Genomic DNA, 27,752 nt, shown 5'->3' with positions numbered 1-27,752 from the left:
ATGAATGAATGAATGAAGTGCCTCCTAGTATTGAACGCATACAACTTGTGCAGATTGAAATATTTGTTTTGTTTCTATCTGAAACCAAATGACAGGAAAATGGTATGTCGAGAAATACGTACTGAAAACTTGCAAGGTGAGAATCCAGGGGCACCGTCTACATTACATTCTTACCGAGTGGTTGTGTAGATAGTTTGGTGATAGGGAGTTGCAGCTTTTCACAATTTTGATGAAAAAATCTGTTAAACGTTCCACCTCCCTTGCTACTCTGTATTTAAAGTATAAAGGGCCATAACACATTAACTACTAAAACTCACAGTTGTTTCCAGAATAGTGAAAGTAGTTGTTACCATAAAAATTGCAAAATGTAAAGTAATCACAAACAGTTTCATGTTCTGTGTAACGATCAGATCATGTGTGCAAAAGCAGCAATTACATGCTCCTGGGCCGCACTGGAGGTAGAAAACAAGAAAAGCTTGTGCCGTGACTGCATATTATTGAAAAGGCAAAGCTTTATATTTGCTTTGCACTTCAAAGTTTGAATGAACAAGCTAACAGAAATAGACAATGCCCATGCTTTAGAATACATTAAAATCACACATACCGTAAGACAGATTGCTATTTTATAGCCTTTCCACAGTGTAGTAAATTTGTACTTGTGGTTTAATTCATAAGACATTTGCATAACAATGACTGAGGGTTTTCCTTGTCCTAGTTCATTTCTTTCAAACTGTTTCTTGGGGGTGCACTGCTCCATTGTGTAAGTCCAGGGGCTTGTGTGCAAAAAAGGTGGGGAGTGGGTGAAGTCCAAGGACAAAGTCTGCAATCAGATGAGCCACAAAAACTCCAGAAGCAAACATTGGACATCAATGGAAATGCAGAGAGGATGCGTCCATTTTCATAGTAGGCTCCTCCTGTGTGCTACAGGCCCATTTCCATTCCTTACTTTGCTTCTGTTCATAATGTCTGTGAGAGTCCCATGCTCATATTTACCACATGGGATCTGGGGAGAGGTGAGAAACAGGAATCTGTGTTCTTCTTTACTCCATTGTCACTCAGGTTGGTTTATAGATGGCATCTTGATCTGAATGTAAATTATCCGGGAGAAGGACCTTGTAAATCAACCATAACCACAAATCAAACAGCATCTGTCAAGAAGAAACTTAATTGGTTTTAAAGATATTAGGCTATGGGTAAGTGAGAATTTGACTAAAAATCAAAATTATGGTCAGCTATCCTGAGTGCTAGCTGATGAATATGTTGTTATTTTATTACTAGAAAACTTTTTTTTTAGTCTGGCTGATTTAACTTGACGTTACCAAAATGGGATTGACTGTGTTAATTTGAACAATGTGCAAGTTTCTATCTTTAGGATAGAATAAGTACAAATCAGTAATTATAGTATTTGTAATGTATATAGTTTGATGATTTTGTTGTATGGTGCAGACAGTCTGAACAGCCCCACAATTATTCACCATTATTTATATCTGCTGGTGAAATATGTAGCTAGCCTAGAACCCCAGATGGAACGCTTTAATGACTACTATGGGACTTCAGGCAAAGGATCTGATTTTTTGGCCAAATAACAGTACACTGGACAAGTTGGATAGTGTTGCTGCTTCCAGCTGTAACACTGTGATCTTCTCTCCAGTAGCATCATATCATGTTAATAACAAGTAAGACGATCACATGATCAAAGTAACTGGAGAGTTGAGGCAATATTCGAGTTTATATCGTGTATAAAATTTATCCAAAGAGAAGTAGTAGGTGCTTGAAAATAGTTTGCCCACACATCTGCCATTGATCTCTTTGGAGGTCTAGTCCAAGCTGGCACTGTGTCATATAGTGCCCTTAATACTGATTTCCAATTTATATCTGTATTTCTCCTGAGGATCTGAGCAAATTATCTGCTGATCATTTCTTATTAACCACATTTTTTTATTATCCAAAGGCTGGATCTCATTTACTTTTGACTTTGACAGCTTCATTGTATATTAGCAGATATATTTTGTTTGGAAACAAACTATCTAAATAAAAATGTAACTTTTCCTTATAATATATGAAGTATTTTTGTTCAAAACAATTGAAACCTCAAATATATGTACTCCTTTGAGCACTCTTATTTTTTTGAGGTACATCAGAGCAATATATACAGCCAATTTTACTATATAGAAGGTAAAGTTGGTATAAGTCACAAAAATGATGCTTTTAAACTCCAGTTGTTTCTCTTGAGTTCTCCTGCATGTGCCACAGTTCCTTTTAGGCTCTGTAATGTCCCAGTGCTAAGAAATGGAAACGCGGTGGGGCTTTATACTTCAGGACTTAGAAACCCTGGTATCCAGTGAGAAAGGGCCTGTTTCAGGGACCAACTGAATAATTTCTTGAAACACAGATCCTTAAAATTATTGGGTTCAGAAGTAAAATTTGTTTCTACTTTTTTGTAAGTGCTTTTCTGTAAGAGGTGTACAGATTTGATTTATGAACGGGTACAGCTGTAAATAATAAAATAATAAAATGGCATGTCAGCGAGGGATAAAGTTACTTACAGAAGTTAAAGTGAAATTAAATAACCCCAGAGCCTGCTTATGAAAGTACCTGTTGTTCGCAGCTGAGTGGTAGTAAATACTGCTTTAAGAAAGTCGGTTTGTCTTATGGATAAGGTTTATATAAATACTTAAAATGGAATCAGCACACACCCCTTAGCTACGATGATTTTTGTTTATCCTTGCAACATATTTTGAAAGCTCTGCTCTCCTGTATCAGCCAGGAGGAAGGGCGGCCACTGGCATAGCATGTAAGACTCAGACAGAAAGCATTTCCAGCACATTATGGACGTACTGTGGGGTTTGAAGTTCATGTGAATGCCAGGCCAAAGTGGGAGGAACTTTATAAGATACTGAATAAGAAACTCCTTGCCATTTATTATGCAATGACAATAAAGCAAGAACACCGACAAAAGGAGCAATTTTGCCTTCAAATATATGCAGGGAAAATACTTGGTCTTATGCACAGAAATGAGTAGAAAATATGTAACTGATTTTCCAGTGTGTGGGATTTTATGATCCACATTGCTTTAAGAAGAAAAAAAAATATTGGTAAATAAATCGCGATGTATTCCTCTGCATTTTTCCATAAAATATTAGGTCTTTTGTATAATATGTGCATAATTTTTATGAATCAGGCCCTGAATCATAAATAAAATGTTAATTCGTAGACACATTTAACTGTGGAGCAGATGGAAAAATAAGAATGTGTTAGAAAACTAGGTATTTGTGGAAGCTAATGAAGTTAATTGGTCTCATTTGACTACCTTATTTTCCCCAACCCCCTAAAGACTGGGCTTTTTTTATTTCTTTAATTAAAAATGAGTTTGGTATGTTAATATTATAACCTTTCATATTTTCCTAGTTTTCTGTACAAACGTGTTATTTATAGAACCACCCTTAGGAGTCCAGTATTAGTAAGAACATTAGTAAGCTGGGAACTGTAAGAAGGGTGCTATTGCTATACAAAAGCTATTAGCCACATACATTGCTATAATATGTGCTTTTCCACCTTATTATTACTTCCCTGTCCTGTTTCCATTTGATTACATACAGAAAGCCATATTTTCCCTTTGCTTGAAAATGGTGCAAATAAAAATACATAAAATAATGATCATTGAATGAAATTTAATTTTTAAATATTAGTACTTGAACATATTTTGATTGGTTAAATTACATGGTAAAGTCCCATTGAAATATCACCAGTGTGAAATCAGAGCAATCACAGCTCTGAATTAATCAATACCATGTGTGTAGATAATTTTCCTTAAATTATTCCTTGTATAAGGAATGTTTAAAAAGCAAAATATTTAGCTGTTCACCAAAGAGTGCTTCTTAATTAGAGCGTTGTGTTCTGTTGCCACTGTGGAATGTGTTGAGACTGTTGATTGTACTACTGCACACTGCAGAGGATTCTGGGATATGGTTTCTCTAATGTCATCACTAACATATTGCATTTGTATTGATTGTCTATGATTTCTGTATATGGATGATTGAGTTTGAGTAAACTACTCAGGGTTTCAAAGGATTTGGATAGTGTTACACCATAGGGCTGGAAATCTCTTTGAATATTGTATTGCAAAGGGACAGTCATAGCTTCAGTGCATTTATTAGGCCCCTGCTGTAGAAGAACAATAAGCCATCTTTTTTAAGTTAAGAGATCTTGGAACGGGCAACTCTAATAAATCCTGGGTTTAAGGAGAATGGTACGTGGTACAGTGCTGAAGTTGTTTATTCATCTGGAATGTATTAGAAGCTTGATTAATAAGAAGATATTTGCAGTTTTACATAAAAAGCAGAGCAGGCAGTTTGGCAAGTAGGAATGGAAAGGGAGAAAGAAAAATCCAGTTCCATCAAATGCTATTCTTTCCTTGTGACCAAGTGTTATTATTCTTAGTAGTACATAGCAAGCAGACATCTCTCCCATATTAGACTGCAATAAAGCACGAAAATCTGTAGTTTTGAGATGAGATGGGTCTTTTAAAGACTTACATGGTAAAACAAATTTCATTATCCTCCTTGTAGAAAATCCAAGTGGAAGGAAAACACTCAGTGATTTGATTGTATGATTTACTTGCAGATCTCAAATTTAATACCGTTTTAGTGTTTCACCTAAGAGCTCCTGACACTTACAATCACTGCTTAGCCAAATGAAGCTATGCCATTTCTGCATAACACACCTTCAAAGTCAGTGGCTAAAAGATTTCATTTGGAAGAGACCATGGAAATTATGATGTTTGAGAGAAATCAAAACCAAAGCCCGTAAAATTTGTGTAATACACACATCACATACCAACAGGATGGCTTAGTAAATGCCAGGGCATTTTTCAAAAGGGAATGATAAGATCCGAGCTCATATTTGGAAGATAACACATTTGGCAGCTAGTGGCATAGAATCTGGCACCCATACAGACATTAATCTCCAAGGCCAATAGGTGAAAGATTGTTACAGTCTTTGCTGAAGGCAGAAATGCATGCATATCACATTCATTCTTATGGGAGGAAAAGCAACAATTTCTGACCAATTTAAAATAACGGTTTTAAAGAAGTGACCCTCCAAAAAAATCCAAGGAGAAATAGTATACCTGAGATCTGTTCCACAGTATAATATGGCAAATGAATCTCTGATGTTAATTTATATATTTGGTATCAGGCACTTGCTGAAAGCTAAGAGATGGCTATATTTGGCCACTCAGTCACAGGCAGCTAAGTGACATGCAATAAATTTGAGAAGTAGAGGTGCCTAGTGGGAAACCATGCAACTACAAGAGCAGTGGACAAATATAAAATGATGGAAGGATGAAATTATCTCATAGTCTTTAGCAGAGTTATATTTATGCAATATTAGAATATAGTTATTTCAGGATAGAGTTATTAGCCATCAGCCTCTTCCACTCCAAAGTATGACATTTCAGTAAAGTCATTAACAGAGTTTGATTGTTTGATTTTAACAAAACCAGAAGAGATAGGAAGCAAAGAAATATGGTGTCAAAATATTTATTCTTGACATATAAGAGAGATTAACACATAGTAATTCTGTAATAAGAGGTTGGGAAAGTTTTTTTGTGAAAGTCAAGATAATAAATATTTTAGGTTCTGACAGTCATGGTTTCAGTCACAATCAGTTACCTTTGCTGTGTTGAATAACTCATGTTCAGTATGTAAACAAATGAGCATAGCTCTGTGTCAGTAAAACTTTATTTATAAGACCTGGAGCATTTGGCCTGTAGTTGTCCAACCCTACTATTCAGTGACTGAAATAATCGTTTGTGCTTGAATTTGAAAGAAGTGCACACATAATTTCACCCATATGTGGCAGAAGGAAATGTGTGTGCGTATGCCAGTGCCTACAGGGCCTTACATATGTATATTTTGTTGTTAATTACTAATTATTGAAGTAAGTGGGATAGATGTATAAAAGCTTCTATGTAGTTCTTTGTCTAGATAAAGCTGGGAAAAGTACATGGGGAAAGTAGCTGTTTTGCTAGTCAACATCGCTTCCCAAATAGTCTAGCCCAAGTCACCATAGTGTTATCTTTCCCTAAAAGTTGACAAGAAGAAATTTACATTGTTAAATTGCCACTAGGTAGTTGGTAATGCCATATCCAACATTCAGTGTGGAAAGAACTTACCAGGAAGTTGGGATGAAAGGCACAATACAAAGGCACAATGTTAGAATTGTTCCTGTCTCAATGTTCTGTTGTGATCTTCTTTGCCTGTGCTCTTCCAGGTAAAGTTCCATTGGCCTATAACACAGTATTTCAGGTTCAAAGTTGTTGTCACTACTTTGATTCCTACCTTGTTATGATCTAAGCAAAGTGGAATCATCTTTGGATCTTCCTTTGAAACATGCCACATACATGTGTATGTGCATGTGTATGTGTTTACATGTGTGTATATGCGTGTGTTCATATAGTGTCCAAATAACTGACTTTAATTAGAAAGGCAGTCCGTTGCATGGGAACTGAGTCCAGTTGTTTCTTATTATAGGGGTCAAAGCTATCATTTTTTAAATAAACAATTGATCTAGCCATGTAGTGACAATATACATATTTGTCCAAATCCAAGGTACACAGAGGCATCATACTTTGTATGCCTTTGTAAGCCTCTCCTACTAAATGCTCATGTGGTGAAGGAATGAAGGGAGAGAGGGAGGGATGAAGGGAGGCAGTGAGGAGGAAGGAAGGCAAAAAGGGAGGGAGGAAGGAGGGAAGGAAGGAAGGAGAAAGGGAAGAAAAGGGAAGCAGGAAGGATTGCAGGATTTGATTTGAATAAGAGGTATGAAAGCAGCCAGAGTGTTTTAGACAGAGGCCAGCTCCCCCCACTTGCAGGTCCACTTGGCGGGACCAGGAGGGGAGGCTGCTTCCCCGCTGCTGACACCTTGCTGCCTTCCTTCTCTTCCACCATCCCCTAGCTGTAAAGTCAGTGTGTGGAGCTTAGAGTAAAAAGGGCATGAGTCTTCCAGTGATGACGAAGTGCCACTGTGAGCTCATCAGTCATAATAAATGTACCTCTCAGTGGGACGGGAGGGTGTTGGTCATACAGGGGAGGCTGTGTACATGGAGGGCCAGGAGCTCTATAGGAAGTCTCTGTACTTTCTGCTTAGTTTTCCTATGAACCCGAAGTTGCTCTTTTAAAAAATGACCATGAATTGAACAATGTATCTTCTAGGAATTAGGCATTATAAAAAGTATTCATTGGTGATCAGCAGTAAAATTAATGGAATTTTAAAAATTCTGTTTGGAACATGCACACTGAGACCAAACAACTTATCTCATGTAAATGAATAGGCGAAAATTTGCTAGAAGAAAGCTGATCAGTTGGTTTACTCCAGTTTTTAAAACCACCAGTTAAAATATGGGTAACTTCCAGCTTGTAAATCGTCTTCCAAAAGTTTAGTTAATATGTTGGTCACTTGGAATTTCCATGTATTTTCCAATGAGACAGTGTAGTGCAGCGGGATTTGGTTCTTGAGCTAACACCTACTTTTTTTTTTTTTTAACATGGAAATTTGTGTAAAAGAGCCCCAGAATACAGCTACGCAGTTTGTGAAATGCACAAAAATCCCTGAAAATGGAGTGAAGAGAAAGAAATTCAGCAGCACTTTTATTCAACCAGTAGAAAGGACGCTTGACAAAATTCTGTAAGGAGAGTACTTTTTAGAATTTCTCCTCATAGAGGGTAATGTCACATAAAGATGCCTCTGATTTGTACTAGAGAGGGCAGGTACAGCAATACGTTGCCCTTGTTTAGAGGGCCATGGAGTCCTGAGTTTTCATGAAGGAAACTAGATTTGCATTTCTGTGGGGCTTACCGCTGAAGCAGAGACTAGCCCTTTTTTCTGCCTTTCATGGGATTAGCGCCATCCCTTCTGCTCTAGATCGGGAGCAGGTGTGGGAAGTTGGGAAACCTTGTGAGGGCCAGGAATTTGGACCTCTTGGCTTGTGCCCTGCAGGAAGTTGAGTGGAGTCTGGGAAGCTCTAGTCCTCAGGCAGGGAGGTCGGAGGCATCCTGCACAGCGGCAGTGGTAGGGGCACAAGTTGCTACCAGAACTCGGAATCTTAAAGGAATTCTGCTGCTTGGAAGTGAGGTGATATAGGGGTGTGTGAGTGTGTATGTGTGTGTGTGTGTGTGTGTCCATGAATGCACAGGCTTAAATATTTTACCTTCTCTGGGGATGTTGAATGCAGGACTTTGGCATTGTCTGGGTCAAGACTATGGTGGGATCCCTGGAGGTAGGTGTCTTTGGGGAAGGGATGTGATTGATGCTGGGAAAGAGGGGGGTTCTGCAGTATCTCAGTGGAATGCAGTGAGGACAGTCAAAGGTGGTGAACAGCAAGAAGGTGACAGTCCTGGGGCTCACTTGTCCACATCATTTAAAGTTTGGCACTTTGAAGCCAATGAGTTTCCATAGGTGAACAATAGATTCTTACCCTAAAGCTCAAATTTAAAATGCCATGAATCCATGTACTCTGTTTCCACCGTCCTTGGGTATTAAGATAGCCAAAGAAATATAACTAGGTCCACAGTTTCAAAGTTCACATTATGATGGAGTTCTCTAAATTTAAGAAGCCTAAGTCTCATTAATTAGAACTTATTTTAATAATTAAAGAAAAAAATGTGGAAAACACAACACTTGGAGCTCACTTGGCTGTGTAATATCGTAACACTCTTAATCAGTTGAATAATCCACGTTAATCAGTCCTGCCTTGAAGTAAAAATTATTAATCAGCTTGATGATCTAAGCAATCTTCTGAGGAAATGAGTTTGTCTGGGAATTTAAAAAGTGATCATAGAAAAGTTGAGGGAGAGGGAGGAAGGGTGGAATAGAAAGAGCAAGTAGGAGCACAAAGAAAGGTATTTTCAGTTTTATTTCAGTTTTTTAACAACAGATCTTCTGCTGGTATAGAATGACACTGAGCTTTGCTATCCAGTTCTGAACAATTAATTACCACCTTTTAACTGCGTCCCTTTTGACCCTGGGAGGGAGGTCAGTAGCAAAATCTTTAAATCTTTCGTTGTTTCTTGTAAAGGCTAAAAATTTCAGGGTGAAAATTTGAGTTTATCCTCAAATTTCCTCTTGCATTGCTCAGCATATACGAGTTTGAAAACCTCAGGAAAATCATGTTGAAAGAACCTGCTCAGAAGAGATCGCGGGGGTTGGATTTGGTTGATGACACAGGCTATTGAGTCCTTACAGAGAATTGTTTGTCTTCCGTTTTTAGATGGCTTTAATTCCTCCAAATTGCTCCTTGAATAATAGGAAAAAGGCAATTTGAATTTCAGTGACAGATTGGACATAACAGGTTGCAACTATTAGGTCTAATTTTACCATACTGAGAAATAAAATTGCCTAAACATAAACATCGATCACTGATGCAGTAAATTAATTTGTACAGAAAAAGTAGTTTAACTGCAGTGCACATTAAACATAGAAAATTTTCAAAATTACTGCTCTCTGAATTAATTTGTACACTTGTTTACTTGTTAAAAGCACGCATAAATTCTGTTTTCTAAGGCAGTGTGGGTTTGGGTAGAGTGAAATAGAAATATAAAAAGTGGCAACAGACATGAGAGGCACACAAACTGGCCTGAATAAGAAATATCTTTTCTTTCATTTTTGTGTTTAAATGCTATTTAGAGTGTGCTTTGTTTTTAAATCTGCATAGGATCACTAGAGATGTGCACACACCCCCATTATGGCAAGATAAATGTGTTATTTTAATAACATTGTCTTGCCTTTGCTAAGAATTGGAGGTACCGAGTAATTAGAAGAGTTTTACGGTCTAGTTCCAGGGTGAGTTTCAAAGGTTTCCTATGGCTTAGAACTGTTAACTTTGTATTCATGAACAATCTGAGTCATGGATTTCTTTGTATTTAACCATTAAAAGAAATCAGTGAACATGTTTTCATTGTTAACCTGTAATTCCATTATGGGGAATGCATGGCAAAGTTTGGATAGTATCTTTTTAGATTGTTCAAGCCACCGTGGAACCAGAGCTGGCAATGCAGTGCGGTTTGATAATATCTCCTGCCTACCATTTTCAAGGACAGTGGTTCGATTCAAATACAATTCTGATAAGTGGCAGGTTTTCGTGTCTTTAATGCCTTGACAAGGGCATCACTCTCAGGAGAGGGAGGTGAAACCATTTGGACGAGGATTCCGTCCCTGCTCCTTTGTGCTGACACACTAAGATAATGGACAATTAAGAGAGCCTGCACTGCAGGTGAAAGTATGGGGTTATCACTAATTTAAAGGAGCCCATGGGGTGCTGGGGTAGGAAGGAGATGAGGAGTGGGAATTTTTAAAAGGAATATAAAACACACAGATGAGATGCCTAATAACTGTGCCCATATTGCTCTCTCACATGTGATAATGGTGAGTGATTGGAGTGTTCAGTATTTCTTGCAGCAGTTTTTTTTTTAATGCTCATCACATTTGACACAGAGTACAGCAGAAAACCTGCCCCATGCAGGCCTGCCTGTGGCAAGGCAGGTTGAGTCCACGTACTAAAGAGCTCTGTTTTGAGGGAGTCTGGATTTAGACTACCTTGCATGGGGCTTCGTAGATTGACTCCTGACTGTCTAGAGCACTGGTTGTGAACCCTACCTGTACCCCCATGGGGCCCCAACCCTTGGAGGGTCTGCTTCAGTTGCCCCGAGGAAGCAACCAGTATGTGTAAAGCTCCTGGGAAATTTCCAATGTGTGTTCAGGGTTGAGGGCCAGCATTACTGAGTTTAAAATGGAAAACCAAGGTCCTCAATACTCAGGTATCCCAGCAGACCGTCTGATTATTTAATACATTTGCATTCCGGTGTCTGCATTGCTGTTAGAGAAGACATGTGCTGTATATGCTTCTAACAGTTATTTTATGTTATGTCGATCCCATGGCTTGGCATTCAGACACATCTGGGAAGTTCATTTTCTCAGGGCTTCTGTCCCCCACATTACCTGGTGCTCTTTCTGTGTCTGTTTTTTTTTTTTCCTAATGGATTATTGGAACTTTCTTCCCGCCCCCCCCCCCCCATATCAGGGAGAGATAAGCAGGGGGTAGGGGTATGACCTGAAGGCTCGGGTGAGACAAGCATGCAGCTGCTTTATTTGGGGTTAGCATGCAACTATGACTTGCCCTTTGTACCTTTGTCTTCCTGTTCTGGTAGGGGTAGGTGTTGTGTGCACATGTAAATTCAAGGGGAAACTTCTCATAGCATTGAGCTCTAATAAAGGTGAGATATTCCTGAGTATTTCTAAACTGAGTACAGAAGAGGTTAACTGATTTGCTTTGGACTTAAACTAGCATTTGTCTCTAACAGCCCTCAACAACAATAGAGTGTACTGCTTCTGATAAGTGTGGGTTCTCTTATGCCTGAAGAGATGTGTGTGATAAGATAAGATAGCCTGAAAAAAAAGAGAGCTTGAGGGAGAGGGACAGGTGGAGAGGGAGAGGGAACGTGTGCTCACTTCTTCGACTGCTAAATACCCCCTGGTAGCCAGAGATAAGACACCTTAAGACCTTAAACAGGATGTAAATGAAGCCAATAAAAAGCATTTGAGATCAAGCCCTTGTTCTACTCCCCTCCTATTTCCATTCTGACAGCAGAGGGCTTAATTTACTGTGTGCATGGTCGACCACACTTACCTGTGGAACCCAGGACACGGCAGGAGATTGATAGGAGGCAGCTCAAAGAACAAGGTGCCTATAATTTCTGGACATGTCTGTACTTGAGGCATTTAATGGGCAATTCCAGCATCACCTTCCTGAGTGAGAAGAGAAAGTACCACAGATTATAGAACCCTTCTCCTTCCCCTGCTTCCTGCTCCAGATATTTATTTGCTTTGTGTTTAGTTTTATGATAACCTTACTATGTTGAAGTGGTAGGTCGGGTGAGCTGCCTTGGACAGCACATTGATATTTCTCACCAAGCTAACGCAGCCTGAAAGTAGATAGACATCAGCAAAAGTTCCAGATGTAGACTTTTAGTGACATTTCTCCCGATGACAGACTCTGTATAGGACAGTGGCTACACCAGATTGCCTAGGTGTGTGGAAGGCTATACCCTCAAGGTCTGTATTAGTGAACTCTGATGCTTGCACAGTAATATAATTGCCTACTTTCTCAAAATGTGTCTCTATCTTTAGGCAAGAGGCATGGTGGGTCTGTTACTCAGAATTATGTACCCTAATCCCATAAGGCTGAGCTTTATGTACATGGAACACTGTAAATTTTACCAGAATCACTGAGCATTTGCTGTGAAGATTTGCAGTATAGTGTTCTTCTAAAAGTGAGGAAGGATAACTGAAAGGATGAGGAGGGAAATGAGAGAAGGTCTTACTTTCATGCTGTTGAAACTGTTCCTTGGAAGAGCTGAGGTTCAGTGTCACCTTTGAATAAGAGAGAGGAAGCCTTCCATCATAATGATCTAATATGGAGCAGCAAATATGCAAAGACAACAGCATTGTGTAGCATACCCTAAATAAAGGATGTAGATGTGATTCTGTAGAAAGAATCAATTCTGCGGTAGTTCTCAAACTTGGATGCACAGGTGAGCACTCAAGAAGGTTCCCCAGAGGTTCAGAGTCAGTAAGCCTGGAAAAGCAGCAGTTCAGACAGTGGGGCTGCCTGCGGTTGATGGGCTATACTAGCAAAGCTGTCCTGGCTTGCCTGGTGACAGGGGCGTCTGCCTTTGGTTTGATTGTGTGGAGCCAGAGGAGCTGCAGTGATGATTGTGGAAGAGTAGCCTAAAGGGTAGGTGAGACGAATCCTTCTCGTACCTCATTGTGATGAATGGCTATGAATATGTCCCTAGAGGCAAGAGCATGAAGAGGATGAAGCTGACCATGTGTCAGTTGGAGCCTACCTTTCCTTCTGTTTTTATCTGTTGGTACCTGATTCAACCACCCCACCCCACCCAACTCAAAGAAGGAGGTGCGTGAGAGGGAGGTGATCATCTGTTGTTAGGGAGAACTGGAGGAGTGCATATGTGTGTGTGTGTGTGTGTGTGTGTGTGTGTGCTTGTGTGTGTGTGTGTGTGTGCATGTGTAGGATATTCTAATCAGTAGCCAGAAGTGATGCTAATTTAAGAAATAGGATGTTAGGGATTGCGATTCATAGAACTGTGAGGCGATTTTTGCATTCTTCCATACATGTATGAATTCAAATGGCCATTAGACTAAATTCATTTTGCAATGTGAAAAATAACATTTCTAAGAAAAAACAGTGAGAATGTTAAATACAATTTAAGCTTATACTTTGATTCTAAGAACTAGATGACTCATCACTTGATTTGTTTTGTTGTGGTGGTGGTTTCAGTAGAAGAAGGGCAGGGAAAGGTGGGCTTGGAGAGTTCCTGGCACACAGAGATGAGGTGTTTCCCTGGGTGAGGGGGATTTGGGTTTGGTTTTTCTTGAAGCCATCATTTTGATGATTGGTGTGGGATTGGACCTTGGTGCTCCTTCTTGTTGAGCTCTCTGTTCACCTGTAACATTAGCACTTTTACCCCTATAGGCCAAGATGTCTCACAGATCTTCTGTTTCCTATGTCTGAAAAGTTAGGGGGTGACAGCCTTCTCTTTCTGTTTCCTGTGTAGGCTCCAAGCAAATTCACTCATTTTTTTCTGTCTATCCCTCAAATCAGATCCAGAGGTCTGAACAGTTTATGCCAAACAGCATCAGCTCATCTGTAAAGGAAAGAGTCAGTCATGCTCAGCCTAGGAAGAGGTTCTCTCTAAAGATTCCAACCAGCCCTTTGCTACCAACAGCATGTGATCAGCCAAGATTCCAGAACCTGGCTAGTGGCTAGGGGGTTTTAAGTCTTTGACGCTTAGAAATATGCCTTTGTGTGGGGGTCATAACAATGAGTCTTGAATATACATAGATGTGTATTGCTATCTGTTTCCCCTTTTAGAAAGGCAAAAAAATTGCTGTACATTTCCTATGGAAATTTATTCTGAAATTTATTCTGAAATTCTGAAATTGGCGTATCTCACATGTGGAATAAGAAGGTATTCCTCATTCTCTGCCTAGAATTTCTCAATTTATTCTTATTTAAATCATGTTTAACATATTTAGGCCTCAGTGGGTTTTAGTGCACTCTGCTGTTTTTGAGTGCTTTGGGTGCCAGAGGGCCAGGTGTCAGCGCGCCGTCATACAAGGAGCACAGATGGGGTCTCCAGCCACCCCTGCCTCCAGCCAGCTTCGTTACCTGGCTTGTCACTGCGGTCGCCCTGCCTGGTGTTCTCTTCCTGTGCATTGATTTGGTATTTTAAAATGATCTTAGATGTAGGCAAAATGAAAGGCTAGTGTATGGAGCTGTCATGAGGATTTTGAGCCCTATCTCAATATTAGGATACTTGGCAAGGCATTGGATCTCAGTTTTGTATGTATACACATATATAAATTTTTTAAAAATGATTTTGTATATATATATGTGAAAAGAGTATCACGAAGTCTTCCCCTAAAGAAGTGTTTCATTAAGACATGATTACACAACAGACAATTACCCAGATAAGTAGCAAATAACTATGATTAACACTTTCGTAATGAGAAGTACATAAACTGTTGGAAAAACTAATTTGGCATAAAGCATGTTGTCTATTCTGAACTCTTATTCAACTCTGAATAAAAAACACTCATGCATATACACACAATGTACTGAAATCTGGATCGATACTGGCTCTCATAAAAACAATTAGCAAGGATGTTACAAGGAAAAAATGATAGAATGAACTAGTTTGGATTTTATTTTCTATCATTCTAAGGTAGAGATTCTAGGAGAGAAAATTGAACCCAAAAGGAAACAGGTATCTGGAAAACCCATCAAATTGATGATCAGACTTATGTTTAAGTGGCTTCTTTCATATTTGGTTAAGTAAAGGTTTTTGATATTATCTGATCTGTATCAATGTTTTGTTTTATCCTCTCAGTGAAGTTATTTTCAGAAAGTAGTTTTGTCCTTTGCAGTTCGAACAGTACTTTTACAGACATTGTCTGATTTGAAATGAAGGAACTCCTTACATCATTTGAGTTACCTGGGCTCTGTTCTCACTTTTCAATTTTAGTTTTACTCTGTGAATGTGAAAGCTAATAATTATGTTGAAAAAAGAATGGAACAATTCTATTCTGTGAAGCTGCATTGGGGATTAGCCCTACTGCAGACCCCTTCTTGTGCACAAAATGTCAGATAGTCTGGTATCTCTGAATTTTTTTGATACGATGATGGCATATAAAACTTCCCCATAAAATGCAGAAAGTGAGTACCCAGCACAGAGTACACGAGTTGCAGCTGTTGGGTGGTCAGCTAGGTGGACTCACTGGCCATCTGACTCCCATTTTCACCCCTGCTTGTCTACCTGTGTGAGTCAGTTTGTGCCTTGGAAAATTAAAGATGATTATTGACTGAGATGTCAAGTGTACCTATCCCGTATTAAGCACATGGATGTCAAAAATCAAGAACACGAAGGCCAATAGTATTACCGTAGAAAATGGATCATTTTAGTAACACGCCCCCATCTTTGTAACAGCTTTTTCTACTTTAGCAAACTGTATTTATCACTTTACTACACAATGAACCCACAGGGGGTGCTAATTGTTCATTAATTAAATTTTAGCCTTTCAACACTTTTGTATTCTCCAGTGGCCTTGTCTGCAATGAAGTATATAGCATGGCCTTTATAAACTGCTGAAAATTCAAGGTGGCTTTCCTGCTGCCATGAATGTGTGATATAGGTGAAATAAACACATTGCAGGCCTATTAAAATTCCTTGTGATCCACAGTTTTCCAGCTTTGGACCAAAGATTTCATGTTGGAAAAATACTCAGCAAAGTGTAGCTTAACATGATAAAACATTCTGTGAAACCAGATGCCTCAGAATAGTTTGATTTATTTGTTAGAAATTCTATTGGTTTGTGGCTAGTCTTTAAGAAAACTATTAATGTGTGGGAGTGAACTTTCAGGGATCCATCATCCCTAATGAAGCCATGGCAACTTGCTTCTCGTACAGGAAGAATCCTCTTTATTGTTTCCCTGGTGAAAAGTTAATTTAAAAATCACTAATGGTGGACCTGATGGCACCGTGCAACTTCCTATTTTCCGAAAGAGGTGGCTGTGTCTTTAAAGCACAGGAAATACAGACACTTCACACTAGTGCAAGGGATTTTAAGGAAAACAGAGTCGGCCTCCAGGAATTTCTAAATAAGCAAAGTCGTGAGTTATAGGGTGGTGTTGTCATTGTGGAATGTGTCTGCAGGACTTTGAATGCGGGCCATTCTGAGGCGGGGATTTTACTCTAGTAGTGACTTAATCACGACTTGCCAGTGTGTGTGGCTAGAGATACTGCACATTGATTTTCCAGATTATCTGTAGGTAGCATTCAGAAGATTTCTTTTGTGTTTGTGTTCATTTTTCGTTTGTAAACAAAAATGCCCTTTAAGTCATTCAAAATTATGAGAATCTCAACATGAAAAAGGCAACAACTAAATTACGGTTAATTTTTCTTCCTTTGTTCTTTTGTCCCACTTATCAGCTATAACTTGACGTTAACATTGGCTTTCACAGTAGTGGTAATAGCTTAAGGCATTTTTATATTTTTGTAATTCAGAAAAGTTTTTTCATACAATGTCATGTTTGATTCTTATAATACTACCTATGAGGCAGGCTGGAGTTTTTCTGCCATTGTAGACAAAAAACAAGAACTTAATAACTTCTGGAGTTCACTGTTAGACCTGAATACATGCATACTAGGTGCTTAATAAATATGAGTTAAATAAATGAGTGAACTAAATAGGCAATGAATGACTTCAGAAGTTCTCTGTGTCACAAAGTCGTATATAAACACAAGACTACGCAGTAAGTAATAATGGCTTTTAGCTCAAAATCATAGAGAAAAAGAATAGCGACACAGGAGATCTACTAGGGTGATGTCTGTCATTATTAAAGGAAAGATAAACATGTTAAGCAGCTGAGAACACTCTCAGTCTCAGCACTGTAAACAGCTGTGTGATGCGCAATTGCCTGTTACAGAACTGGAAGAGTTTGGTGCTTATCATTAGTTATATGTATTTTGAAGTGAGCCAAAAGATAGAAAAAGCCGATCTCATCTCCCCTCCCCTGTAGTCGGAAACGACTTTTTTTGTCTGTCTGGTTTCAGAAACACAATGTCTTGATTTCCATGTGAGAGACGAGGACTGTTCTCTAACTGGTTTCACGTCAGCCTTTTCCTCTGATTGGAGAGGTGGAGTTAAGTGTGAACTGCTTAAAAATGCAGTGTTTTCTGTTTAATTTGGCTGCAGAAGATGGAATTCACTGAGCTCCGTCTGTTCAAATGAACTTTAAGCAACAGCAAGCAAAACATTTGTCCTCCTCAACACACACGCAATGCAAATGCTCACGCCTGTGAGACAGCATGCGTGGAGAGCCCAGGATTACCTAAGCAGAAAGAAGGCACAGGGACCCCTTATTGCTAAAGGTGGCTCATCTCGAGTATTAGAGGGTTGTTGGGGAAAAGTGAGTCCCTTTTTTTTTTAAAGGGAGTATTAAAAAGAAAAAAGTTAATCTCTGAGCTCTGATATCTGGAATTCATCTTAAGATTGTGTTAAAAAATGTGCACGGCCAGTTCCAGAACCCACAGCTGCTGTCATTATTGGTCGCCCACCCTTTTCCCCATAACCTAACTGCTAATGTATTTCATTGGTCCTCCCAGAACAGTTGGGAATACTACAGAATTTAGAAGCACCTGGGAATGATGAATAACTTTAAAGTTCACATTTCTCTTTTAAATGCTCAGTAAAGAGCATTCATGTTTAGGCAGTTAAGTAAGCTTATATGATAAAGGAATGAATTTAATGCAGAGCTGTTGATGTAAAAAGAAAAAAATCACCAACAACAAAAAGACGCATGAAAGTTAAATATTATTAGAGTGGCAGTTTTCCCCAAACTGTTGGCATTTCTACCTAGAATGAAGGGCTGCAACTGGGCAAAATGCATGCTGGTTTGTGTAGGATGGCTTTATCCTTTGGCAATTTAAATCATTGCTGTAGAAGATGAATTGCATGCTTTGTTTAGATGATTTTAAATATGACAGGGTAAACTCATTAGCGTGATGGCCGTGTGGTCACATGACAGATACCTTTTTACCTGTATCTGTGAAACCCGCTTTTCAAAGCATCGTTCTCTTTAAGTAGCACTGAATGTCTCCTCGCGTTTGTGCACACCTGTGTGTGTCCCTCAGGATTCCCAGCTCATGTTAAGGTGGCTCAGGTAGCTGATGAATGAAAACAGTACTGTGAACTGTGTTCAGTAGGGAAGTTCACAACCACTCCAGGAGCTGCTGGCAGAAATACAGAATGATCTAAGGAAAGGAGGGGAGACCTGGAAATTTGTTTTGATCTTTCGTTTTAACCTATTGTTTGACACTTTAAAAAATAATCCACTAAATTAACTGATTACGATATTAAATTATGCCATGATTGTATTGCTGGTGTTTTAAGAGGAAGAGAGGTAATTTCAAAATTATATACTTGGCTTCAGAATTACAGAGAAACATACTTGTTCCAAGGGTACCTGTCTGTAAAGACCCAAGATTATATCTTATGTATGATAATTTAATACTTGGAATGTAGTCAGCATGGATTTATGGTCCATTAATTCTTAGATGTTAAGAACTATTTGTGTTTTAATTTCTTGCTGGCTATATATACAATGGTGACTGCTTAAGGTGCTAGAGATTTCCATTGGGCCAGTCTTTAAAACTGATATTCCAGGGGTCCCATTAAAGGAAAGAAAATATTAAAACGTGTTTATAGTCTATACATAGAAGCTTGCACATGGAAACAGAAATGCATGCAACACTTATAAATCCTTTTGTTTACATATGCAGCTTTTCTTCTAGCCATGATAAGGTGCCCTAGAAACATTCACTAATCTTTGTAACACCCAAGAGAGTAAGTAGGGAGAATTATTATCTTCATATTGCAGGTGAAATACCAAGGTAGGGGCAGATTAAATGACTTGGTCAGGTCACTCACCAAGTCAGTTATGAAGCTAGAAATAAAACTCCAGACTCTTGACTTTTAGTCCTTATCCTGAGTCGTGGTGCTCCCACATGCAGATGACCCTGGCTGTTGATACCTGTGCATCTTTTCTACACTGGGATGTAAAAAGTAGCCATGATGTGAATCCTGGCCCTGGCGGGTGGAACCTTGCTGTGTGGCACATGGACACACATGATGCTGATTCCCCAAAGGCCAGTTAAGATATTACTCTGCTGGTATGGTGAACAAAACAGAAGGATGTCACCAAACCAGACTCTTGTCCACCCTGCCCTGCAGAGATCTACATGTGTAGGAAGTCTCCAGTGCTTCGGAGATTTGGACAATCTCTTTAGCGTCTCAGATGACTCAGTCTGCTTTCTTACTTTAGTTTCTGCTTAATAACTGCAGGTTACCCCTATTGTTGGAGTCCACAGTGAAAAAGCTCGGTCCCTATACTCAGGGAGTATGGACTTTACACTAATTAAGACTTGCTTTATGAGACAAAATAAATATGCACAATCCTCCTAACTGCCCTGCACATGTCCTCGTTCTTCTTTTACGCTATTATTTTTGTTTCTGGCTACTTCGACGAGGCTTGGGAGCCAATGGGTGGCCTAGGCTCTTGCCATTGCTCTTCCACAGTGGCAGGATATGCACAGATTCTCACCGGCCTCCTTTTGACGAGCATGCTCACCAGGTCGTCAGAAGTAGCCAGGATAAAATCAGGTCCAGTCTTCACTTACTCCTCCCCAGGCTCACGCCACAAAGGTACTTTGTGCTCTGGTCCCCTTTTTCAGTGGAATAACTCCGGGGGATGACTTCACTTTTCTGTTAGTGAGCACTTTCCCCCATAAATGTGACAGAACAGGTGTTGCTCTGCTGCTAACTGCGTTTCCAGCTGTCTTCCTCCAACACAGACCGGCAAAATCTGTTGTTCCGTCCTTGCAGGCAGACTGGAGAGCTCTGGAGCCCGAGATGGAGGTCTTCCTTGCAGGATACAGCCGGTCTGATGCCAGAAGATGGTCGGGAAAGCCTGGCTGGCTAACAAAGACAGGCCTTCAGCGACTGGGTGTAGTTCCAGTTCTGCATCCCCTTTGGCAAGCTCACAGAGGCCGCTGCACTGTGGCCAGCCAGCAAAATTAGGAAATAAGGACCTCTTTTATTTACTCAGGCTGCTGAATCATGGGCATTCCTGTCTGCTTGGAGAAAAGTCAGGCGGCTCTACTTTCCATGGAAAGTCTCAGGAGTGTTTGAGACTTTCATCTCCGAGTGTTCACACACTTGTTTTAATGTGCTTTATGGAAATGGTGAAACTCAGCAAGTACAGTCACTGTAGAAAAACATCTGCACCAACTATGCACACACATTTGCATCTTTAAATAGACTTTTAGGCCACAAAGCTGGTTTCCAGCAAATTTTTTTTTTTTTTTTTTGCCTGTAAGAGCTATAGCTCTCTTAGAGTCAGCGAGTGTGAAGTGATTGATTCCAAAAATTAAAATTTAACATGGACATGTTAAGTAGTTCACATTGAAATGCAGAAAACTTGCCATAACACAGAAAGACAATCCTTCCAAGCAGCGCTTAGTTAGTGCTGAAGGGGAAAAAGTTCAAGCTGATTCTGAAAATGGAGTTGAAAGAAGCCTCCGTAGATTCTTCCAACTATAAAAACAAATCAAAATTGTTTAATCTATATCAGCTCTTTAAGCATGGTTGGAATTGTGACTGCCAGAAAGCGTAAGTTAATGAGGATAGGTAACTTCCAAAGACTTAGGTAGGTTTGAGCAGTTGTTGGTAAAAACACCACCACCGTACAAATCTTGGGAGGGTCTGATGCACATAGAAGGGGGACCAGAATTGCTGAAAGTCCGCAAATGAGTTCCTTCTATGTCCTTGGGTTATGGCGATGAAGGGCAGGGAAGAAAACATTCCCAGCTTTCTTAAACACCAGTTAAAAATTTGATCCTAATCAGTTCACTTGACATGGGTTTGCAATGTACAGGCTAAAGACAACAGTTACATAGTAGGCATCATTAGGTTTGGACCACAGACAGAAATTTGATTTAAACATTGTGTCAGGGATCACACACTTTTTATAGGAGTCCATTGCTCTATAATTCTTTTCACATTTATATAATGATATATCATGCCTAGACACAGCCTATAATTTAATGATAAATTCAGTTGCTAAATTTTCAACCTCAGTAGTTATTTCCTCCCAGTCTAGAGGCATGACAAATTCTGATTCACTGCTTTTCCCCAAATGTACAAATGAGATGATGTGTTTGAAAATATTTTTAAATGAAACAGCAGGATTTAAGTGTAAATGATAAATGTGGTAAGTTTTTATCTAGAGTGCTGAGCAGATTTAGCAAATAGTAATTTTTTCAATTAGAAGAAATATCAGAATCTTTAGTTGGCTTCAGGGAAACCAACTTTTAGGTGCCTTGGTGCCTCTTTTTAAGGGAAAAATAGATCCTTGTTGAGGTTTTTTTGGTTTTAGGATTTTTTAAAGTCATTTTTCTGTGTGTGGGGTGGTAAGTTGAGTTTATCTGCATATGTTCTTGATGTATTCGCTTTAATTATAAGCCTCACCTGCAATGCTCAAGCCCTTTCTGAGGCTGGAAGCCTGTTGGGTTATGGAGTCCTGTAAATGAGGATGCAAAATCATGCGGTTTTCCACTTGTACGGTGGAGCTGTGTTGCAGTGGGCAGGGGTCCAGGAGTGGTGTTTGGTTGTTTTCTCAGGGTGAGAGGGTTGCCATCTGGCATTGATAGTGAGATGGTGTTGTCATCAGTTTCTAGATGCAGGAAAAGAATGATCCTCATCTGTTTCCTGTGGATAAGGAAGAGGCTGACAATCTAGTAAAATCTTGTTACCTAAAAGAAAGCAGACATGGAATTCATTTCATAATGCTTGCCGGTTTCTGCTTTTATGTTTATCACTCAGCTTGGAAGTGAACTTTAGCGTTGAAGAATTTAAACTTTCTTGAGCATATTCTCATTAATGGCTATTAGAATATTCTAATAATATCCTAATTGAACACATTGTTATAACAGTAACTGTATCCTCAGCAGCCCTCCTGCAGGATCCTTACTTTTCTATATTTATGAAAAATCTTGCTCTCTTAGAGGGTGAATGCTTTTAAAATTTCATCTGATTTTGAATGATAGATAGTTTCAAAAAGTAAGGAAGAGATTTCACAGCCTGTTTTGAGAAGATCTGCTTTTCCACTTGGATGTTAGAAAGGCAACAGAAATCCGAGTGCACATTTGCTAAAGACAGAGTTTTAAAAAACAACACCTAAAATAAATATAAAGTAGAGTTCCTTTATGGTTAACTCGCTAAGTTTATATCTGGCTCGCACTTTTGTTTGTCTTCTCTTTGTTACTCATAAATCCTTCAGCATTTACCATAATCATTTATCACTTTTCCTGTTTCCAGTTTTTCACAAGTTGCTTTGTCTCTGCTCACCTCAAAGTGCAGGTCCTGTTTAGCTAAGGAAGTTCGGGCCGCTGAAGCTTTTTGCAAAAGGAAGAAATGGTAGGCCACCTCTTGAACTCCTGAAACAAAATACACTATAAAATCTGGCCCTGGTGAAACTCTCATTTTTTTCTTGATCCTGGCTGATCCCAGCTACATGTAATATCTAGCAGTACCCTTCTAACATTTAATAATCCATTTTCTGGCCTATGGTATTCGAATCTTTCAGTTATTGCAGGAATCCTAGTTGTCTTTATTACACAAGACATAATTATTATTGTGTTTTCTGTCTTCTTTCATGTGCTTACTTTTTAATATTTTTTTGCTGAAAGCAATAAAGTCTGTATCAATAAGAACCCCCAAAAAGATTTTGGTCCTCAGAATTGCCTTTTTATAGAAAAACAAGGAAAATTCAGGGGGAATTTTTTATTAAATATTAGACATCTGGGTTGACTGTGTTAATTTTAAACCATTCCTGTAATATTTCCTCTTTTCATTTGGTTCTTCAGATGCTCACATAATATGCAAATCATTTTAGAATGAATACAAAAGAAACATTAAATATATTAAAATCTGCATTTTAATAAAATTGTCAATGTGTAATATATATCTCGCTTCTAAGGAAGAATGATAAAAAGTAATAAAAGGGTAATTTAGACATAGAAATATTTAATATCTTTTTTATATTTTACCACCCAATAAAAAGTCAATGTAGAATAAAAGCTTTGAACTCAGGTTTGAAAATGTCTCACTCAAACATTCTGACCTTCTTTTTTTCCCCCATGAAAGGTTCAAGACGCTGTAGCTGTGTGTGCTTGATCCATAGCATGGTGGACTGGCTCCCACGTCCCTGACGTTTGCAGTGAAATGTCTCCTTGCTTCTCCTTGCAGATGGCGTGGATGTTGAAGATGATCCCACATGCTCCTGGCCAGCCTCCTCGCCTTCTAGCAAGGACCAGACTTCCCCCAGCCATGGAGAAGGTTGCGATTTTGGAGAGGAAGAAGGTGGACCTGGACTGCCATATCCCTGTCAGTTCTGTGACAAGTCGTTTAGCCGCCTCAGCTACCTAAAGCACCATGAGCAGAGTCACAGTGACAAACTGCCTTTCAAGTGCACCTACTGCAGTCGGCTGTTCAAACACAAGCGGAGCCGAGACCGCCACATAAAGCTGCACACGGGGGACAAGAAGTACCACTGCAGTGAATGTGATGCTGCGTTCTCCAGAAGTGATCACTTGAAGATCCACTTAAAGACTCACACATCCAACAAGCCATATAAATGTGCCATTTGTCGCCGTGGGTTCCTATCCTCTAGCTCCTTACACGGACACATGCAGGTTCACGAAAGGAACAAGGACGGCTCCCAGTCTGGCTCCAGGATGGAGGACTGGAAGATGAAGGACACTCAGAAATGCAGTCAGTGTGAGGAAGGCTTCGACTTCCCAGAAGACCTCCAGAAGCACATCGCGGAGTGTCACCCTGAATGCTCCCCAAACGAGGACCGCGCAGCCCTCCAGTGTGTCTACTGCCACGAGCTCTTTGTTGAGGAGACGTCCCTCATGAACCACATGGAGCAGGTGCATGGGGGAGAGAAGAAGAATTCGTGCAGCATCTGTTCTGAGAGTTTCCACACAGTTGAGGAACTGTACAGCCACATGGACAGTCACCAGCAACCGGAGTCCTGCAATCACAGCAACAGCCCTTCCCTGGTTACAGTGGGCTACACCTCCGTGTCCAGCACGACTCCAGATTCCAACCTCTCAGTGGACAGCTCAACCATGGTGGAGACGGCCCCACCAATCCCAAAGAGTCGAGGGAGAAAGAGGGCTGCTCAGCAAACCCCTGATATGACTGGCCCCTCGGGTAAACAACCGAAAGTTACGTACAGCTGTATTTACTGCAACAAGCAGTTGTTCTCGAGTCTTGCAGTTTTGCAGATTCACCTGAAAACTATGCATTTAGATAAGCCAGAACAGGCCCATATCTGTCAGTATTGCTTGGAGGTCTTACCCTCACTCTATAACCTAAATGAACATCTTAAACAAGTGCATGAAGCTCAGGACCCAGGCCTGATCGTGTCTGCCATGCCTGCCATAGTTTACCAGTGCAACTTCTGTTCTGAAGTTGTCAATGACCTCAACACCCTTCAGGAACACATCCGATGTTCTCACGGATTTGCAAACCCTGCAGCTAAGGACAGTAATGCATTCTTTTGTCCCCATTGCTATATGGGGTTTCTCACTGACTCTTCCCTTGAAGAGCATATAAGACAGGTCCATTGTGACCTAAGTGGTTCTCGATTTGGGTCTCCAGTGCTTGGGACTCCTAAAGAACCAGTAGTAGAAGTCTATTCCTGTTCCTATTGTACAAATTCACCAATATTCAACAGTGTTCTTAAACTGAACAAGCATATCAAAGAGAATCATAAAAACATTCCCTTGGCCCTGAATTATATTCACAATGGGAAGAAATCCCGGGCCTTGAGCCCTCTATCCCCTGTGGCCATTGAGCAGACATCTCTTAAGATGATGCAGGCAGTAGGGGGCGCACCTGCACGTCCGGCTGGAGAATATATCTGTAATCAGTGTGGTGCTAAGTACACGTCCCTAGACAGCTTTCAGACTCACCTGAAAACTCATCTCGACACTGTGCTGCCGAAACTGACCTGTCCTCAGTGCAACAAGGAATTCCCCAACCAAGAATCCCTGCTGAAGCATGTGACCATTCACTTTATGATCACCTCGACCTATTATATCTGTGAGAGTTGTGACAAGCAGTTCACATCTGTGGATGACCTTCAGAAACACCTGCTGGACATGCACACCTTTGTGTTCTTCCGCTGCACACTCTGCCAGGAGGTTTTTGACTCGAAAGTCTCCATTCAGCTGCACTTGGCTGTGAAGCACAGTAATGAGAAGAAGGTCTACCGGTGCACCTCCTGCAATTGGGACTTCCGCAACGAGACTGATTTGCAGCTCCATGTGAAGCACAATCACCTGGAAAACCAAGGCAAGGTGCACAAGTGCATCTTCTGTGGTGAGTCCTTCGGCACCGAGGTGGAGCTGCAGTGCCACATCACCACCCACAGCAAGAAGTACAACTGCAAGTTCTGCAGCAAAGCCTTCCATGCCATCATTTTGCTAGAGAAGCATTTGCGGGAGAAGCATTGTGTGTTTGAGACCAAGACGCCCAACTGTGGGACGAATGGAGCCTCAGAGCAGGTACAGAAAGAGGAAGTGGAGCTGCAGACCTTGCTGACCAACAGCCAGGAGTCGCACAACAGTCACGATGGAAGTGAAGAAGACGTGGACAGCTCTGAGCCCATGTATGGGTGTGACATCTGCGGGGCGGCCTACACCATGGAAACCCTGCTGCAGAATCACCAGCTTCGGGATCACAACATCAGGCCTGGAGAAAGTGCCATCGTGAAAAAGAAAGCTGAGCTCATTAAGGGGAATTATAAGTGTAACGTGTGCTCTCGAACCTTCTTTTCTGAAAATGGCCTCCGTGAACATATGCAGACCCACCTAGGCCCTGTCAAACACTACATGTGTCCCATTTGTGGAGAGCGGTTTCCCTCCCTTCTAACTCTTACTGAACACAAGGTCACACACAGTAAGAGCCTTGATACTGGAAACTGCCGGATTTGCAAGATGCCTCTCCAGAGTGAAGAGGAGTTTTTGGAGCATTGCCAAATGCACCCTGACTTGAGAAATTCCCTGACAGGGTTTCGCTGTGTGGTTTGCATGCAGACTGTGACCTCCACTTTGGAACTCAAAATCCATGGGACATTCCACATGCAAAAGACAGGGAATGGGTCTGCTGTTCAGACCACCGGACGTGGCCAGCACGTCCAGAAACTGTACAAGTGCGCATCTTGCCTCAAAGAATTCCGTTCCAAGCAAGATCTGGTGAAACTTGACATCAATGGCCTGCCATACGGTCTGTGTGCTGGCTGTGTGAATCTCAGTAAGAGCAGTAGCCCAGGAATCAGCCTCCCGCCCAGCACGAATAGGCCGGGTTTGGGCCAGAATGAGAATCTGAGTGCCATGGAGGGCAAAGGCAAGGCAGGGGGGCTGAAGACACGCTGCTCCAGCTGCAACGTGAAGTTCGAGTCTGAAGGCGAACTCCAGAACCACATCCAGACCGTGCACCGGGAGCTCGTACCAGACAGCAACAGCACGCAGTTGAAAACGCCACAGGTGTCTCCCATGCCCAGAATCAGCCCCTCTCAGTCGGATGAGGTAACTTGCCTTTCTAACATGTGCTATTTAACCTCCTCAAGAAATGGTCCTCATTTTTTTATTAGCACTTTCCACAGCCTTATTTATGGTCACGTGCCAAGGGATGCTTGGTTTGAAATGTAATGTTTTCTTTTTTCCCCCCTAGCCACTAGCTAGCAATTACTTCCTCCTTGATAAGCAGCGTTTTGGCTTGAATGGTGCAAAATAGGAATAATTCCAGCCTCCCTAGGATACTGTCTTCTCTGTGACTGAAGAGACCAGCACTCATGCCAACACCACCGAGGCCTGGAATCTCAGCGTAGCTTCTCCGCGGGTTGAAATCCCCAGCTATGACTTGTGTGTATGGCAGAGAGATAATGACACAAAAGTAAGGTAGTGGGAGCCAACAGCCTGGCTTAGAGTAAATTAAAAAGAATATATATATTGGTGGATAACAAATTGGGTTGGAATGGCTTTTTAATTCCATGTTGTCGACACTCATTGTTTTTCTCTGTCTTCTGGGTCATGAGGAAAAAAAATTATTTTCTCACAACAGGATTTTGAAAAAGCCCCTTCATTTATTACACACCACATGCCCATTATCTGCTTCATGGTACTGTCCCTGCACTGCCCCTCTCTTTGTTTCAGAATTAATATTTTCCCTGCCCTCAGCTTAGAGTACTGTCGATTCGTGTTTGCTTTGCCGCAATGAGTACCAGAAACAAGTTCATTGACAGGGAAGTAGTTTTGTAAGTTATCATTTCTAGAGGCTGAGCAGAGGACAGCGCCTTTTAATGTAATTTCTTTCTGCTTTATCGCCTGGTTTCTAACAGCACTTTCCTCTTCCCTCCATGCGCCTATCTGGAGATCCATCCAAATGAAAACCCCAGGGAGATCCTTGTCCCTTCAGTTTGGGGTTACAGCATTTTCCTTATCTTGTCTCTGCACTCACCCCCTCTTGGAGGGCTCCCCGCATCT

At 40.6% G+C, this 27,752-nt stretch overlaps 1 protein-coding gene across 1 annotated transcript in view; it reads left to right on the top strand.

The window, feature by feature from the left end:
* Znf521 (zinc finger protein 521) overlaps nt 1-27,752 on the top strand; it is a 270,519-nt gene that overhangs the window by 87,248 nt on the left and 155,519 nt on the right. The window contains exon 3 of the mRNA XM_005372725.2: nt 23,443-26,795. Coding sequence (XP_005372782.1) covers nt 23,443-26,795 — 3,353 coding nt within the window. The remainder of the gene's footprint in view (nt 1-23,442; nt 26,796-27,752) is intronic.

This window comes from Chinchilla lanigera, unplaced genomic scaffold, assembly GCF_000276665.1.
Source record: "Chinchilla lanigera isolate Chin_1 unplaced genomic scaffold, ChiLan1.0 scaffold00001, whole genome shotgun sequence".
Classification (NCBI taxonomy): domain Eukaryota; kingdom Metazoa; phylum Chordata; class Mammalia; order Rodentia; family Chinchillidae; genus Chinchilla; species Chinchilla lanigera.
The sequence above is the reverse complement of the archived record's forward strand: the minus strand, read 5'-3'. Positions and strand labels throughout refer to the sequence as shown.